The sequence below is a fragment of the Phyllobates terribilis genome, unplaced genomic scaffold, assembly GCF_046119375.1.
Source record: "Phyllobates terribilis strain yellow unplaced genomic scaffold, ASM4611937v1 Scaffold_9__5_contigs__length_417890890, whole genome shotgun sequence".
Lineage (NCBI taxonomy): Eukaryota > Metazoa > Chordata > Amphibia > Anura > Dendrobatidae > Phyllobates > Phyllobates terribilis.
Window position 1 is genome coordinate 280,056,431 of NW_027362769.1, and position 14,263 is coordinate 280,070,693.

The following is a 14,263-nucleotide window of genomic DNA, read 5'->3' on the forward strand; positions in this document are numbered from 1 at the left end:
GGATTTCGGGATCCTCTGCCATTCTTCCTTGCAGATCATCTCCAGTTCCGTAAGGTTGGATGGTGAATGTTGGTGGACAGCCATTTTCAGGTCTCTCCAGAGATGCTCAATTGGGTTTAGGTCAGGGCTCTGTTTGGGCCAGTCAAGAATGGTCACAGAGTTGTTCTGAAGCCACTCCTTTGTTATTTTAGCTGTGTGCTTAGTGCCATAGTCTTGTTGGAAGGTGAACCTTCGACTAAGTCTGAGGTCCAGAGCACTCTGGAAGGGGTTTTCATCCAGGATATCTCTGTACTTGGCCGCATTCATGTTTCCTTCAATTGCAACCAGTCGTCCTGTCCCTGCAGCTGAAAAACACCCCCATAGCATGATGAAGCCACCACCATGTTTCACTGTTGGGATTGTATTGGGCAGATGATGAGTAGTGCCTGGTTTTCTCCACACATAAAGCTTAGGATTATCACCAAAAAGTTCTATCTTCGTCTCATCAGACCAGAGAATCTTATTTCTCATAGTCTGGGAGTCCTTCGTCTGTTTTTGAGCAAACTCTATGCGGGCTTTCATATGTCTTGCACTGAGGAGAGGCTTCCGTGGGGCCACTCTGCCATAAAGGTCTGACTGGTGGAGGGCGGCAGTGATAGTTGACTTTGTGGTACTTTCTCCCATCTCCCTACTGCATCTCTGGAGCTCAGCCACAGTGATCTTGGGGTTCTTCTTTACCTCTCTCACCAAGGCTCTTCTCCCACGATTGCTCAGTTTGGCTGGAAGGCCAGGTCTAGGAAGACTTTTGGTGGTCCCAAACTTCTTCCATTTAAGGATTATGGAGGCCACTGTGATCTTAGGAACTTTGAGTAATTATTTTATAACCTTGGCCAGATATATGCCTTGCCACAATTCTGTCTCTGAGCTCCTTGGGCAGTTCCTTTGAGCTCATGATTCCCATTTGGTCTGACATGCACTGTGAGCTGTGAGGTCTTATATACACAGGTGTGTGGGGTCTGAATACTTGCTGTACCCACTGTATATGTGTTACACAGGGGTGTACATAGAAATCATTACAGAAGTTCTAATTGCTTCCCCACCCAAAATAAAATAAATAAATATTAGTCGGAGTCACAGAAGAGCAGATCTCACAACTTTTCAACTTTTACATAGTAGTTTTCCTCCTGCTAAAGTCTTAGATCCCTCTTTCATTGCCCCTATAAAGTATAATGCCAACAAAAGTGCCCACCAAACACAGTACGATACCCTCATGGAGAACTCCTCCACATTAGCCTCCATATGCACAGTATAATGACCCTACTGTACCCCACCTCAACTCCCAAGGTTGGTGACCCCAACACAGTATGATCCCCCAACTGTGACTCCCATACAACCCTCCATGTAGTATAATGGGCCTACATGCAGCATAATGCACTCCCCGTGGTCCTCCACACAGCATAATGCACTCCCCATGGTCCTCCACAGCATAATGCACTCCCCATTGTCCTCCACAGCATAATGCACTCCCCATGGTCCTCCACAGTATAATGCACTCCCCATGGTCCTCCACGGTATAATGCACTCCCCCTGGTCCTCCACGGTATAATGCACTCCCCCATGGTCCTCCACAGAGCATAATGCACTCCACTGTCTGACACAGCAGCTCCACTGTCTGACACAGCGTGGAGCGCAATGAAGTGACGTCATCATGCCCGCAGCATCAGAGGCAGAATGATGGGATAGGGAGCGTCACATGACACTCCCTCCTCCATCATTGCTTTCAACTGTATCGGCATCCTCCGATACAGTTGAATGCGGGGCGGCGCTAGCGGCTGGAGGGGGGCCCAGTGCGGAAGCAGACATCGGGCCCCCCCAAGGCTCACAGGAGCCATATCAGTCGCGAGGCCTACCACCATTGGCGGTATGCCACTGGGGTTACCTGCTCAACAGATAGGCCATCAGGCACAGAGCTTGTTGTTTTGTGGGATGAGTTAACCTTTTTATCTGTATTATTTGGGATCATATACCTTTTGATAACCTTTTATTCTATTTTGTTTTTCAGAGACAAGATGTTTTTTATAACAGTTTATTCATCGCACATTAAAGAAGATGCCCGGTACTTTTTTTAAATTGCCCAATGTATTCAGCATGTGGGCATTAGTATATTTGTAAATAACTTGTGCTCCTGATAATGCCTGTGAGCGGCGCTATCAGTGGCCGCTCACAGGCATCACGTGACCCGGCGCTGACGTAACGACAAGTGAGGCGTGACTCAGCGCTGGGGTCCCCGCGGTGGCTGCTAGGTTGTGGGCGGGGTTATTCCCCACGTCACACCCAGCATCCACCGTGCGCCAGCCACCGGTGGAAATCGGAAGAGGGACCCTCGGCTGCAGCCTGGACTTGTCGTGACGTCAGCGGATGTCAGAGCCGGTTGCAGCCGGGGGTCACGTGATGCCTGTTAGCGGCCAGTGATAGCGCCACTCACAGGCATTATCTGCAACACAAGGTATTTACAGAGATACTTATGCCCACATGCTGAATACATTGGGCAACTTAAAAAAAGTACCGGACAACCCCTTTAATCTCATTTTGTCGTCTGGTGCGCTTCATAAGATATCAAATTTGAATAATATTGCTTGAATAATAGTATTCCAAATTATCATAGCTTGTCATTTTAACACCAATAAAGTCGCACCTGTGTTATGGCCCAATAGGTAGGTACTGATGGCAGCCCTAAGGGACATGGTAACACAATGGCAGTATACGATTACGTCACAGGAGGACAGATGTACTGACAGAGTACTTTTTAAGAAGCAAAGTAAATACTTTATCATTAGAGCATTAGCCCTACAGAACCACTTTAAAGGGAACCTGTCAGCAGGTTTTTGCTATGTAATCTGAAGACAGCAGGAGATAGAGGCTGAAACACAGAGTTCAGGGGTGTGTCACTCATCATGCTGTTTACAATCTGTGAAGAATTTATCTGCAACAGATTAACATTGCTGGACTAGTCCAGCAACCAAGAAGCTCACTATCTAAGGACTTTGTACATGGAGAGCCTGGTGGCTTTCTCAGCTCTGCTTCATTCTAAATCTAAAATCTCTGATTGTGTCAGAAAGGCTGCACCCAGTGATACATCGTTGAATTCAGCTTCTCTTTGCCTTCATCATGCTGCTCTCAGATAAGGTAGCAAAAACGTGCTGACCGATTCCCTTTAAGGGCGCAGTCAGGCTGCCTTTATATTCGCACACGGATCTAATCGCAATCCTCGAACTGGCCGGCAGCTTTCCTGACCTGGGTGTGACGGCTGTCATGCTCAGGTCAGGAAAGCCGGCAGCTAGTCCGAGGAATGCGATGCGAGCAATATGCAGTCTGACTGCACCCTAAACTTGACGCTTGACTTGGTCAGCACATCATTTAATAAATAAGTCAAACATCTAATTTCACAACAGAAGAAAGCAAATATTATAATTTTTGCTCAGTTACCTTTTATCGGGGATCCTTAACTCTTTATAGAGCTGCTCAGCTTTTTTGTGCATACCATCAGATATCAGTTTATAGATGGTGTCATGTAATGAATGGTCTAAATAAGGTTTATCAAGTTTTTCTTGAAGAGAACGTTGAATTCTTAGCAATTTGATTTGATCCTCTGTGACCTTAAAAGTGCAATTAAAATATGGGGTAGAGTTAATTTTCATACACAGCAGTACAAAAAATAATGTGCAGCATTTATTGTAAATTCCGTTTGACTACAGGAGCAAAGAAACAAAAAACATGTCACGACATACAAAGACTTAGGCAAAAGTTCACTCTTGCAATCTATGCTCTGTTAGGAAACTAAGTCACAAGTACTTTTGTTCCGTTAAAACATTGGCCTGTGGAATGAAAAACAAACAGACTCACTAAAGTAATAGTGTCCGTCTGGCAATGTTTGTATCTATTATAGGAAGCATCCGTATTTTGCAGCAGCTTCATTTTTCTGTTCCTAAAACAAAACGGCTAACACTAGTGTGAACCTAGACCTACAGGAAAATATTAGTTACCGATTTATAAAACCATAAGTAAAATGGACTTATTCAGGAAAACTGTGGCTAGTGTACCTTTCCAAAGAATAGCCAATAATTTCCAAAAGGAGAAGAATGAGGTTCTATCAGGTGCTGTCAGATTGTAGTATGTATAGAGCTGGATTATTTTCTCAAGTTAGCCAATTTATTAGTTACAAAAAGTAAAAGAAATCTAAAGTATTAATAATGCTAAAACAAACACCTTTTCCATTTTGAATCAAAAGTCTTCATCAGGTAAAGTATATCGGGTAAGAAAAATTTGGAGTCTCTGGTTCTGTTAAGGAGGTTAGAATTACTGAACTAATTTCAGAATATTAGAAGCCAAACAAAGCTAGGTGGTTTAAAAAGAAAGCTGAATAATAAAAAAGGCATTTTCACCAGGTTCCACGTACTGGATTGGAAATGCATTCATTCATAAACTATTGTCCTTTGATTTGGTTCTAAATATTCTGAAATAAATTCAGTGGTTCTAACCTCCTTATGGACAGCACCAGAGACTCCAATCTTTTCCTACCAGTGATACATTCTTCACTTTGGACCCATTTGGTAATCTGGACAGGAGTAGCAGCAGTTCAACAATGCTATGTTTTATTGCAGTGCTCACAAGATGAGCACATTTTTATCATTTATTAACCCTCCTAACTCAAACTACACTGCTCAAAAAAAATAAAGGGAACACTTAACAGAATATAACTCCAAGTAAATCAAATCTGTGAAATCAAACTGTCCACTTAGGAAGCAACACTGATTGACAATCAATTTCACATGCTGTTGTGCAAATGGAATAGACAATAGATGGAAATTATTGGCAATTATCAAGACACCCTCAATAAAGGAGTGGTTCTGCAGGTGGGGACCACATCTCAGTACCAATGCTTTCTGGCTGATGTTTTGGTCACATTTGAATGTTGGTTGTGCTTTCACACTCGTGGTAGCATGAGACCGACTCAACAACCCACAGAAGTTGCTCATGTAGTGCAGCTCATCCAGAATGGCACATCAATGCGAGCTGTGGCAAGAAGGTTTGCTGTGTCTGTCAGCGTAGTGTCTAGAGGCGCTACCAGGAGACAGGCCAGTACACCAGGAGACAAGGAGGGGGCCGTAGGAGGGCAACAACCCAGCAGCAGGAGCACTACCTCCGCCTTTGTGCAAGGAGGAACAGGAGGAGCACTGCCAGAGCCCTGCAAAATGACCTCCAGCAGGCCACAAATGTGCATGTTTCTGTACAAGCGGTTAGAAACCGACTCCATGAGGGTGGTATGAGGGCCCCACATCCACAGATGGGGGTTGTGCTCACAGCCCAACATCGTGCAGGACGCTTGGCATTTGCCACAGAACACCAGGATTGGTAAAGTCGCCAATGGTGCCCTGTGCTCTTCACAGATGAAAGCAGGTTCACACTGAGCACATGTGACAGACGTGAATTAGTCTGGAGACGGCGTGGAGAGCGATCTGCTGCCTGCAACATCCTTCAGCATGACCTGTTTGGCAGTGGGTCAGTAATGGTGTGGCGTGGCATTTCTTTGGAGGGCCGCACAGTCCTCCATGTGCTCGCCAGAGGTAGCCTGACTGCCATTAGGTACCGAGATGAGATCCTCAGACCCCTTGTGAGACCATATGCTGGTGCGGTTGGCCCTGGGTTCCTCCTAACGAAGGACAATGCCAGTCCTCATGTGGCTGGAGTGTGTCAGCAGTTCCTGCAAGATGAAGGCATTGAAGCTATGGACTGGCCCGCCCATTCCCCAGACCTGAATCCGATTGAGCACATATGGGACATCACGTCTCGCTCCATCCACCAACGTCACGTTGCACCACAGACTGTCCAGGAGTTGGCGGATGCTTTAGTCAAGGTCTGGGAGGAGATCCCACAGGAGACCATCCGCAACCTCATCAGGAGCATGCCCAGGCATTGTAGAGAGGTCATACAGGCACGTGGAGGCCACACACAATACTGAGCCTCATTTTGACTTGTTTTAACCCTAGAACGCATGACCATAAAAATCTACTTTTTCACATACCTGGGGCCTTTTAGGCCCGTGTGCAAATAACATGAAATAACTCAAACAAAAATGACAAACAACTATATACCTGAGGAATACCTAGAGTTTCAAAATTCTAACTAAAGTAATCTTGCAGAAAATAGAAAACAATTAACAGGGCGGGCCTGCGAGGCCCCAGGTATGCGTTCTAGGGTTAAGGACATTACATCAAAGTTGATCATCTTGTAGTGTGTTTTCCACTTTAATTTTGGGGGTGACTCCAAATCCAGGCCTCCATTGGTTAATAAATTTGATTTCCATTGATGATTTTTGTGTGATTTTGTTGTCAGCACATTCAACTTTGTATAGAACAAAGTATTCAATGAGAATATTTCATTCATTCAGATCTAGGATGTGTTATTTGAGTGTTCCCTATTTTTTGAGCAGTGTATATTGCCTATGGGAGCACCCCTTTTTTTTGGGGGGGGGTTTACAGCACTATCTTCCATCTGGTAAAGACTATATGAGTACAGTGGGTTTCCACTGACATTTAAAAAAGAAAAGGCAGTAAAACAGAAGTCAAGGTGAGTAGACTAGGGAGGCTCAAAAAAGTAAAAAATTGAATACTGATTAGGTATTCCAAGGTGCAGTTCTAATATTGCTTCCACTAGAGGTCCTCAGCATGATTGCTTTTCAAGTACCCCATTAGATGTGATAATTTCTGTAACCACTAGCTGTCACTGCAGAACCTTGTATAATTTGAGTGTCATCAGCATATACAGTAACTTGCAAACGTATTCACTATGTCAGTACTTTGTAGAGCCTCCTTTTGCAGCAATTACAGCTACAAGTCACTTTGGATAAGTCTCTATGAGCTTTCCCCATCTTGCCACTGGGATTTTTGCCCATTCCTCAAGGCAAAACTGCTCCAGCTCCTTCAAGTTAGATGATTTCCTCTGGTGAACAGCAATCTTCAAGTCTGACCACAGATTTTCAATTGGATTATGGTCTGAGCTTTGACTAGGTAACTCTAAAACATTTACACGTTTCCCCATAAACCACTGGAGCGTTGCTTTAGCAGTATGCTTTGGGTCATTGTCTTTTTGGAAGGTAAACCTCTGTCCCAGTCTCAAATCACTGACAGACTGAAACAGGTTTTGTACAAGAATATTCCTGTATTTTGCACCATCCATCTTCACCCACGACTCGGACCATTTTCCCAGTCCCTGCTGCCGAAAAACATCCCCACAGCATGATGCTGCCACCACGTTTCACTGTGGGGATGGTGTTCTTGTGGTGATGAGCTGTGTTGGTTTGGCGCCCGTCAGTGTTTTTTCAAAAAAGGTGTGTATATATTGACAGGCCATGTTAATCAATCAAGGCCAGGCGGCTAGTATTGATGCCGGGGAAATAGCTCCTGTATGTGACAGCACAGCTGTGTAGCGCTGGCGTCCCTGCCCTCTGCTAGGCAGGGACGCTGCTCCCCTCACCGCTCTGCTCCGTGCCCGGCGTCCTCTCCCCGCTCTGCTGTCAGCGCGCGCTCCTTCCCGGCGTCCTCCTCCCGCTCTGCTCTCAGCGCGCGCTCCTTCCCGGCCCCTGTGCTTAGGGCGCGCGCGCGCGCGCGCTCCCCTCCTCTTAAAGGGGCCGCGCGCGCCGTCCTAAGGAGTCCCCGGCCAATGGCCGGAGGACTTCATCATATATAAGGCACCTCCTCCAAAATGGAGGTGCCCGAGCAATGTTGTTTGCACCTGTGTCTCACCTGTGCTTCAGCCCTCAGGTCCCGTTGCCAGTTACCTGCCAGTTACCTGCCAGTTTCCTGCCAGTTTCCTGCTAGTTACCTGCCTGATTCCTGCCTGAATACTTGTTACCTGTCTGCCAGTCTGAGGTCCGACGGTCTGCCTTACTACTCCTGTCAGTCTGTCTAAAGGACCAGCCTGCCCGCTCACCTGGGAGCGCATATCAGCTACCTGCCTGCTTGCCTGAGGTCCGACGGTCTGCCTTACTACTCCGGTCAGTCTGTCTATGGACCAGCTTGCCCGCTCACCTGGGAGCGCTTCTCCGTTATCTGCCTGCTTGCCAGCCCGGAGGCTCCGTTGTCACGTGCTGTGACCACCAGCTATCTCAGAGACTCTTGCCCGCTCACCTGGGAGCGCTTCTCCGTTATCTGCCTGCTTGCCAGCCCGGAGGCTCCGTTGTCACGTGCTGTGACCACCAGCTATCTCAGAGACTCTTGCCCGCTCACCTGGGAGCGCATCTCCGTTACCTGCCTGCTTGCCAGCCCGGAGGTCCCGTTGTCACGTGCGGTGACCACCAGCTATTCCAGAGACTCTTGCCCGCTCACCTGGGAGCGCTTCTCCGTTACCTACCTGCCTGCCAGCCCGGAGGTTCCGCCGTCACGTGCCGTGACCACCTGCTATTCCAGAGACTCTCGCTTGCTCACCTGGGAGCACACATCTACCATCTGCCTGCTAGCCTACCCGGAGGCTCTGCCATCACAGGTCGTACCTACCCCTTACCCAGAGACTGCCCTGATCACTTGCCGTAACTCCCTGTCCGTTCACCCAGAGACTGCCACCCGCTCCCTTACAAGGGCCGCCCCCTTGTATAGTAGCTCAGAGGTTCCGCCTCCCGGACCCGTTACAGTTTGCTCGGGCCATGGAACCCGGTGGCACCCAAGCTCCCTCGCTCACGGACCTGTGTCATGAACTGTCCCGTCAAAGGTCCCAACAGGAGTCCATCCTGGGTCACCTGCGGAATGTCAATACTCGCCTGGACACTCTGACTGCACCACCTGCAGCCACTGCCAGTACCATGACTCGCAACCCGGCAGCTCCGCTACCCACTAATACTATGGTATCCTACCCCGGACCCCGGCTTTCTGCACCTCCTCGCTTCGGAGGCGACCCCGTCCAGGCTCGGGGCTTCATAAATCAGTGCACCCTGCACTTTGAACTTTTGTCCCATCAGTTTAATTCCGACCGGGCCAAAATTGCCTTTATCATGTCCCATCTCACCGGGGAGGCCCTGGCCTGGCTAAATCCTCTATGGGAGAGAGGAGACCCCCTGGTGTCCAACTTGCCTGCTTTTCTCTCGGCTTTCCGGAAAGTCTTCGACGAACCCGGATGGAAGACCTCATCCGCATCCTCTCTGCTACGCCTCCGTCAGGAGGGTCTCACCGTGGGCCAATATGCCATACGGTTCCGCACCCTTGCCTCGGAGCTGGCCTGGGATAACGACGCTCTGGTATCCGTCTTCTGGGAGGGTCTGTCCGGTCGTATTAAAGATGAACTTGCTGGTCGGGACATTCCTACCTCTCTCGATGATCTAATAACCCTTGCCACCCGGATTGACCTACGGTTCCAGGAGCGTGCCAAAGAGGTCACCCGTGAGAGAAGGATTCCACGTTTAGCTCCTACTTTCCAGAAACCCGTCATTCCCTCCATCTCTCCCCAGGTACACTCTCCTGAGCCTATGCAGGTCGACCAGACCAAGATGGTCAAAACCCGTCAGGACTCACGCCGTGCCGAGGGGAGCTGCTTCTACTGTGGCAGTAAGGAGCACCGGATCCGTGCCTGCCCGGAGAGGTCGGGAAACGCCTGTGTCTAGGTTCGCTCAGAGAGGTCCACCTAGACAAGAATAAATCCTCTCCATCCCTGCTGTTGTCAGTTTCGATCATCTACGGGGAGAACCGTTATTTCGAACTAGCCCAACTTGACTCTGGAGCAGCCGGGAACCTTATTTCACAGTCCCTGGTTGAGAAATACCGCATCCCCACCAAACCTCTGGCTGTACCCTTGTCTGTCGCTGCCGTGGATGGGGGCCTCTTACCTCGCCCCATTCAACTCATCACCGAATCCATTACCCTGCAGGTGGGAATGCTGCATTCTGAAAGTATCTCCTTTCATGTTCTGCCTGGACTCTCTCACGCCCTCTTGCTAGGTCTGCCCTGGCTCCAGAGACATGCACCCGTGCTAGACTGGCAAACCGGAGAGGTCCTTCGCTGGGGACAAGACTGTCATAAAACCTGCCTGGTTCCCGTCCATCCCGTCCGTCCCTCTCCTACCCCAGCTAATCTACCTGGACTTCCGATTCCTTATTGGTCTTATGCTGATGTCTTTAATAAAAAGGAGGCAGAGACATTACCACCACATAGACCATACGACTGTCCCATCGATCTGCTACCCGGTACTACTCCTCCCCGTGGGCGTATCTATCCTTTATCCGCTGCTGAGACCCGGTCAATGTCCGAATATATTGAGGAGAATCTGGCCAGAGGATTCATCCGGAAATCTACCTCCCCGGCGGGAGCAGGCTTCTTTTTCGTCAAAAAGAAGGACGGCTCTCTCCGTCCCTGTATAGACTATAGAGGCCTAAACCTGATCACGGTGAAGAATAAGTACCCCCTTCCGCTCATTCCAGAATTATTTGATCGCCTGAGGGGGGCTAGGATCTTCACCAAACTGGACCTTCGTGGGGCGTACAACCTGGTTCGTATTCGTCAGGGGGATGAATGGAAGACGGCATTCAACACCCGGGACGGCCACTATGAATACCTGGTAATGCCCTTTGGTCTCTGTAACGCTCCTGCCGTCTTTCAAGAGTTGGTCAATGACATCTTCCGGGACCTTCTCTACTCCTGCGTAGTGGTGTACCTGGACGACATCTTGGTCTTCTCTCCGGATCTCCAGACTCACCGGAGGGACGTTCGTCAGGTCCTGCTCAGGCTAAGGCAGAACCATCTCTACGCTAAATTTGAGAAGTGCCTCTTTGAGCAGACCTCGCTTCCGTTTCTGGGCTACATTATCTCTCAGACCGGCCTACAAATGGATCCTGAGAAACTGTCTGCCATCGAGAAATGGCCCCGACCGGAGGGGTTGAAGGCCATTCAGCGATTCCTGGGCTTCGCCAACTACTACCGCCTCTTCATACCACACTTCTCTTCCCGGACGGCCCCAATTTCTGCGCTCACCCGTAAAGGTACTAATCCCAAAGAGTGGCCACCCGAAGCAGAGGAGGCCTTTCTTTCCCTTAAACAGGCCTTCTCTTCCGCCCCGGTGCTGCATCGCCCAGATGGCAACAAACAGTTCTTCCTGGAAGTTGACGCCTCCTCCTCTGGAGCCGGAGCGGTACTTACTCAAAAATCTTCTTCCGGGAGGATGGTAACTTGTGGCTTCTTCTCTAAACTCTTCTCCTCCTCTGAGCGCAACTATTCCATAGGAGACCGAGAGTTATTGGCCATCAAACTGGCATTGGAGGAGTGGCGTTACCTGCTCGAGGGGGCTCTTCACCCGGTAATAATTTACACTGACCACAAGAACTTGGCTTACCTCCAGCATGCCCAGAGACTTAACCCGCGCCAAGCCCGGTGGTCCTTGTTTTTTGCTCGTTTTGATTTTGTCCTTCATTTTCGCCCGGCTGACAAAAACGTCAAGGCGGACGCCTTGTCTCGGTCCTTTCTGGTGTCTGATCTCGAGGAGGATCCGAAACATATCATCGATCCCGCCAGAGTAATGCAGGTGGCTCCCGTGAGTCTAAATCGTCTTCCTCCTGGTAAGACGTTCGTACCAGTACCTGATCGGGAGAAGATCCTACACTGGGGTCATTCGTCTAAACTAGCTGGCCACGCCGGTCAGAAAAAGACCCTCCAACTTATTACCCGGCACTACTGGTGGCCTAACCTGCACAAGGATGTAATAGACTTTGTTTCTGCCTGTGTGTCCTGCGCCCGCAACAAAGTTCCGAGACACCTGCCGGCCGGTCGCCTCCTACCTCTGCCAGTACCTGCTGCCCCCTGGCAGCATATAGCGATGGACTTCATTACTGATCTACCCGTCTCTGCCGGTTGTACGGTCATTTGGGTGGTCGCTGACCGCTTCTCCAAGATGGCTCACTTCATTCCACTGCCAGGTCTTCCGTCTGCACCCGAGCTGGCTAAAGACTTTATCCGCCACATCTTCCGTCTTCATGGCCTGCCCCGTCACATCGTGTCGGATCGTGGGGTACAGTTCACTTCCCGTTTCTGGAGAGCCACTTGTAAATTGCTGGACGTCACCCTGGACTTCTCCTCCGCTTACCACCCACAGTCTAATGGTCAAGTGGAGCGGATCAATCAGAACCTGACCAGTTACCTTCGGCACTTCGTTAATGCCCACCATTCTGACTGGGTGGATCTCCTGCCATGGGCCGAATTCTCGTACAACAATCACGAGAGCGAGTCTTCCTCCAAATCCCCGTTTTTTGTAGTCTACGGTCAGCATCCTCGGATCCCGTTTCCCGTCTCCACCTCGGCGGACAATCCGGCTGCGGAATCTCTTGTTAACAAATTTTCCTCCATATGGGAGAGTACCCGGTCCGCACTCCTTCTGTCATCCGAGCGTATGAAAAGACACGCTGACAAAAAACGTCTGGACCCTCCTCAATTCCGCCCTGGGGATAAAGTCTGGCTCTCGTCCAAATATGTCCGGCTCAAGATCCCTTCCTATAAGTTAGGGCCTCGGTTCATCGGCCCACTGGAGGTCATCAGTCAGATCAACCCGGTGGCCTATAAATTGAAACTCCCGGCCAACTTACGGATCCCTAACTCCTTCCATGTGTCTCTCCTCAAACCTGTGGTGCTTAACTCTTTTTCCAAGTCTACAGGTACGCCTCCTGCTCCGGTTTCTGCTGAGGACGAGTTTGAGGTAGAGAACATTCTTGCCACCAAAAGGGTAAGAGGAAAGACCTTTTTTCTGGTAGATTGGAAGGGGTTTGGTCCTGAGGAGAGAACGTGGGAGCCCCGGGAGAACATCCATGCCCCTCTCATCCTAGCTAAATTTCTGTCTGGCCTAAAAAAGGGGGGGCCTAAAGGGGGGGGTACTGTAGCGCTGGCGTCCCTGCCCTCTGCTAGGCAGGGACACTGCTCCCCTCACCGCTCTGCTCCGTGCCCGGCGTCCTCTCCCCGCTCTGCTGTCAGCGCGCGCTCCTTCCCGGCGTCCTCCTCCCGCTCTGCTCTCAGCGCGCGCTCCTTCCCGGCCCCTGTGCTTAGGGCGCGCTCCCCTCCTCTTAAAGGGGCCGCGCGCGCCGTCCTAAGGAGTCCCCGGCCAATGGCCGGAGGACTTCATCATATATAAGGCACCTCCTCCAAAATGGAGGTGCCCGAGCAATGTTGTTTGCACCTGTGTCTCACCTGTGCTTCAGCCCTCAGGTCCCGTTGCCAGTTACCTGCCAGTTACCTGCCAGTTTCCTGCCAGTTTCCTGCTAGTTACCTGCCTGATTCCTGCCTGAATACTTGTTACCTGTCTGCCAGTCTGAGGTCCGACGGTCTGCCTTACTACTCCTGTCAGTCTGTCTAAAGGACCAGCCTGCCCGCTCACCTGGGAGCGCATATCAGCTACCTGCCTGCTTGCCTGAGGTCCGACGGTCTGCCTTACTACTCCGGTCAGTCTGTCTATGGACCAGCTTGCCCGCTCACCTGGGAGCGCTTCTCCGTTATCTGCCTGCTTGCCAGCCCGGAGGCTCCGTTGTCACGTGCTGTGACCACCAGCTATCTCAGAGACTCTTGCCCGCTCACCTGGGAGCGCTTCTCCGTTATCTGCCTGCTTGCCAGCCCGGAGGCTCCGTTGTCACGTGCTGTGACCACCAGCTATCTCAGAGACTCTTGCCCGCTCACCTGGGAGCGCATCTCCGTTACCTGCCTGCTTGCCAGCCCGGAGGTCCCGTTGTCACGTGCGGTGACCACCAGCTATTCCAGAGACTCTTGCCCGCTCACCTGGGAGCGCTTCTCCGTTACCTACCTGCCTGCCAGCCCGGAGGTTCCGCCGTCACGTGCCGTGACCACCTGCTATTCCAGAGACTCTCGCTTGCTCACCTGGGAGCACACATCTACCATCTGCCTGCTAGCCTACCCGGAGGCTCTGCCATCACAGGTCGTACCTACCCCTTACCCAGAGACTGCCCTGATCATTTGCCGTAACTCCCTGTCCGTTCACCCAGAGACTGCCACCCGCTCCCTTACAAGGGCCGCCCCCTTGTATAGTAGCTCAGAGGTTCCGCCTCCCGGACCCGTTACAAGCTGTGTGTAAAATAACATATACCTCCTGATGTACCCAGTAAAAAACACTGAGTGAAACATGTCGAAGGTGGAAATAGAAGGGGTATAGGGTTAAGAGGAGACTGAGTATTTAAGAGTCCTATAACCCTGACAACAGTGGACAATTATGAGGCAGTGACAAATAAGCACTGCACATGAGGGAATATATGAGG

The 14,263-nt window shown here is 50.3% G+C and overlaps 1 protein-coding gene across 3 annotated transcripts in view; it reads right to left on the reverse strand.

The window, feature by feature from the left end:
* VPS16 (VPS16 core subunit of CORVET and HOPS complexes) overlaps positions 1 to 14,263 on the reverse strand; it is a 334,351-nt gene that overhangs the window by 62,118 nt on the left and 257,970 nt on the right. For all 3 annotated transcript variants that reach the window (XM_073647833.1, XM_073647834.1, XM_073647832.1), the window contains one exon: positions 3,466 to 3,635. In XM_073647833.1, coding sequence (XP_073503934.1) covers positions 3,466 to 3,635 — 170 coding nt within the window. The remainder of the gene's footprint in view (positions 1 to 3,465; positions 3,636 to 14,263) is intronic.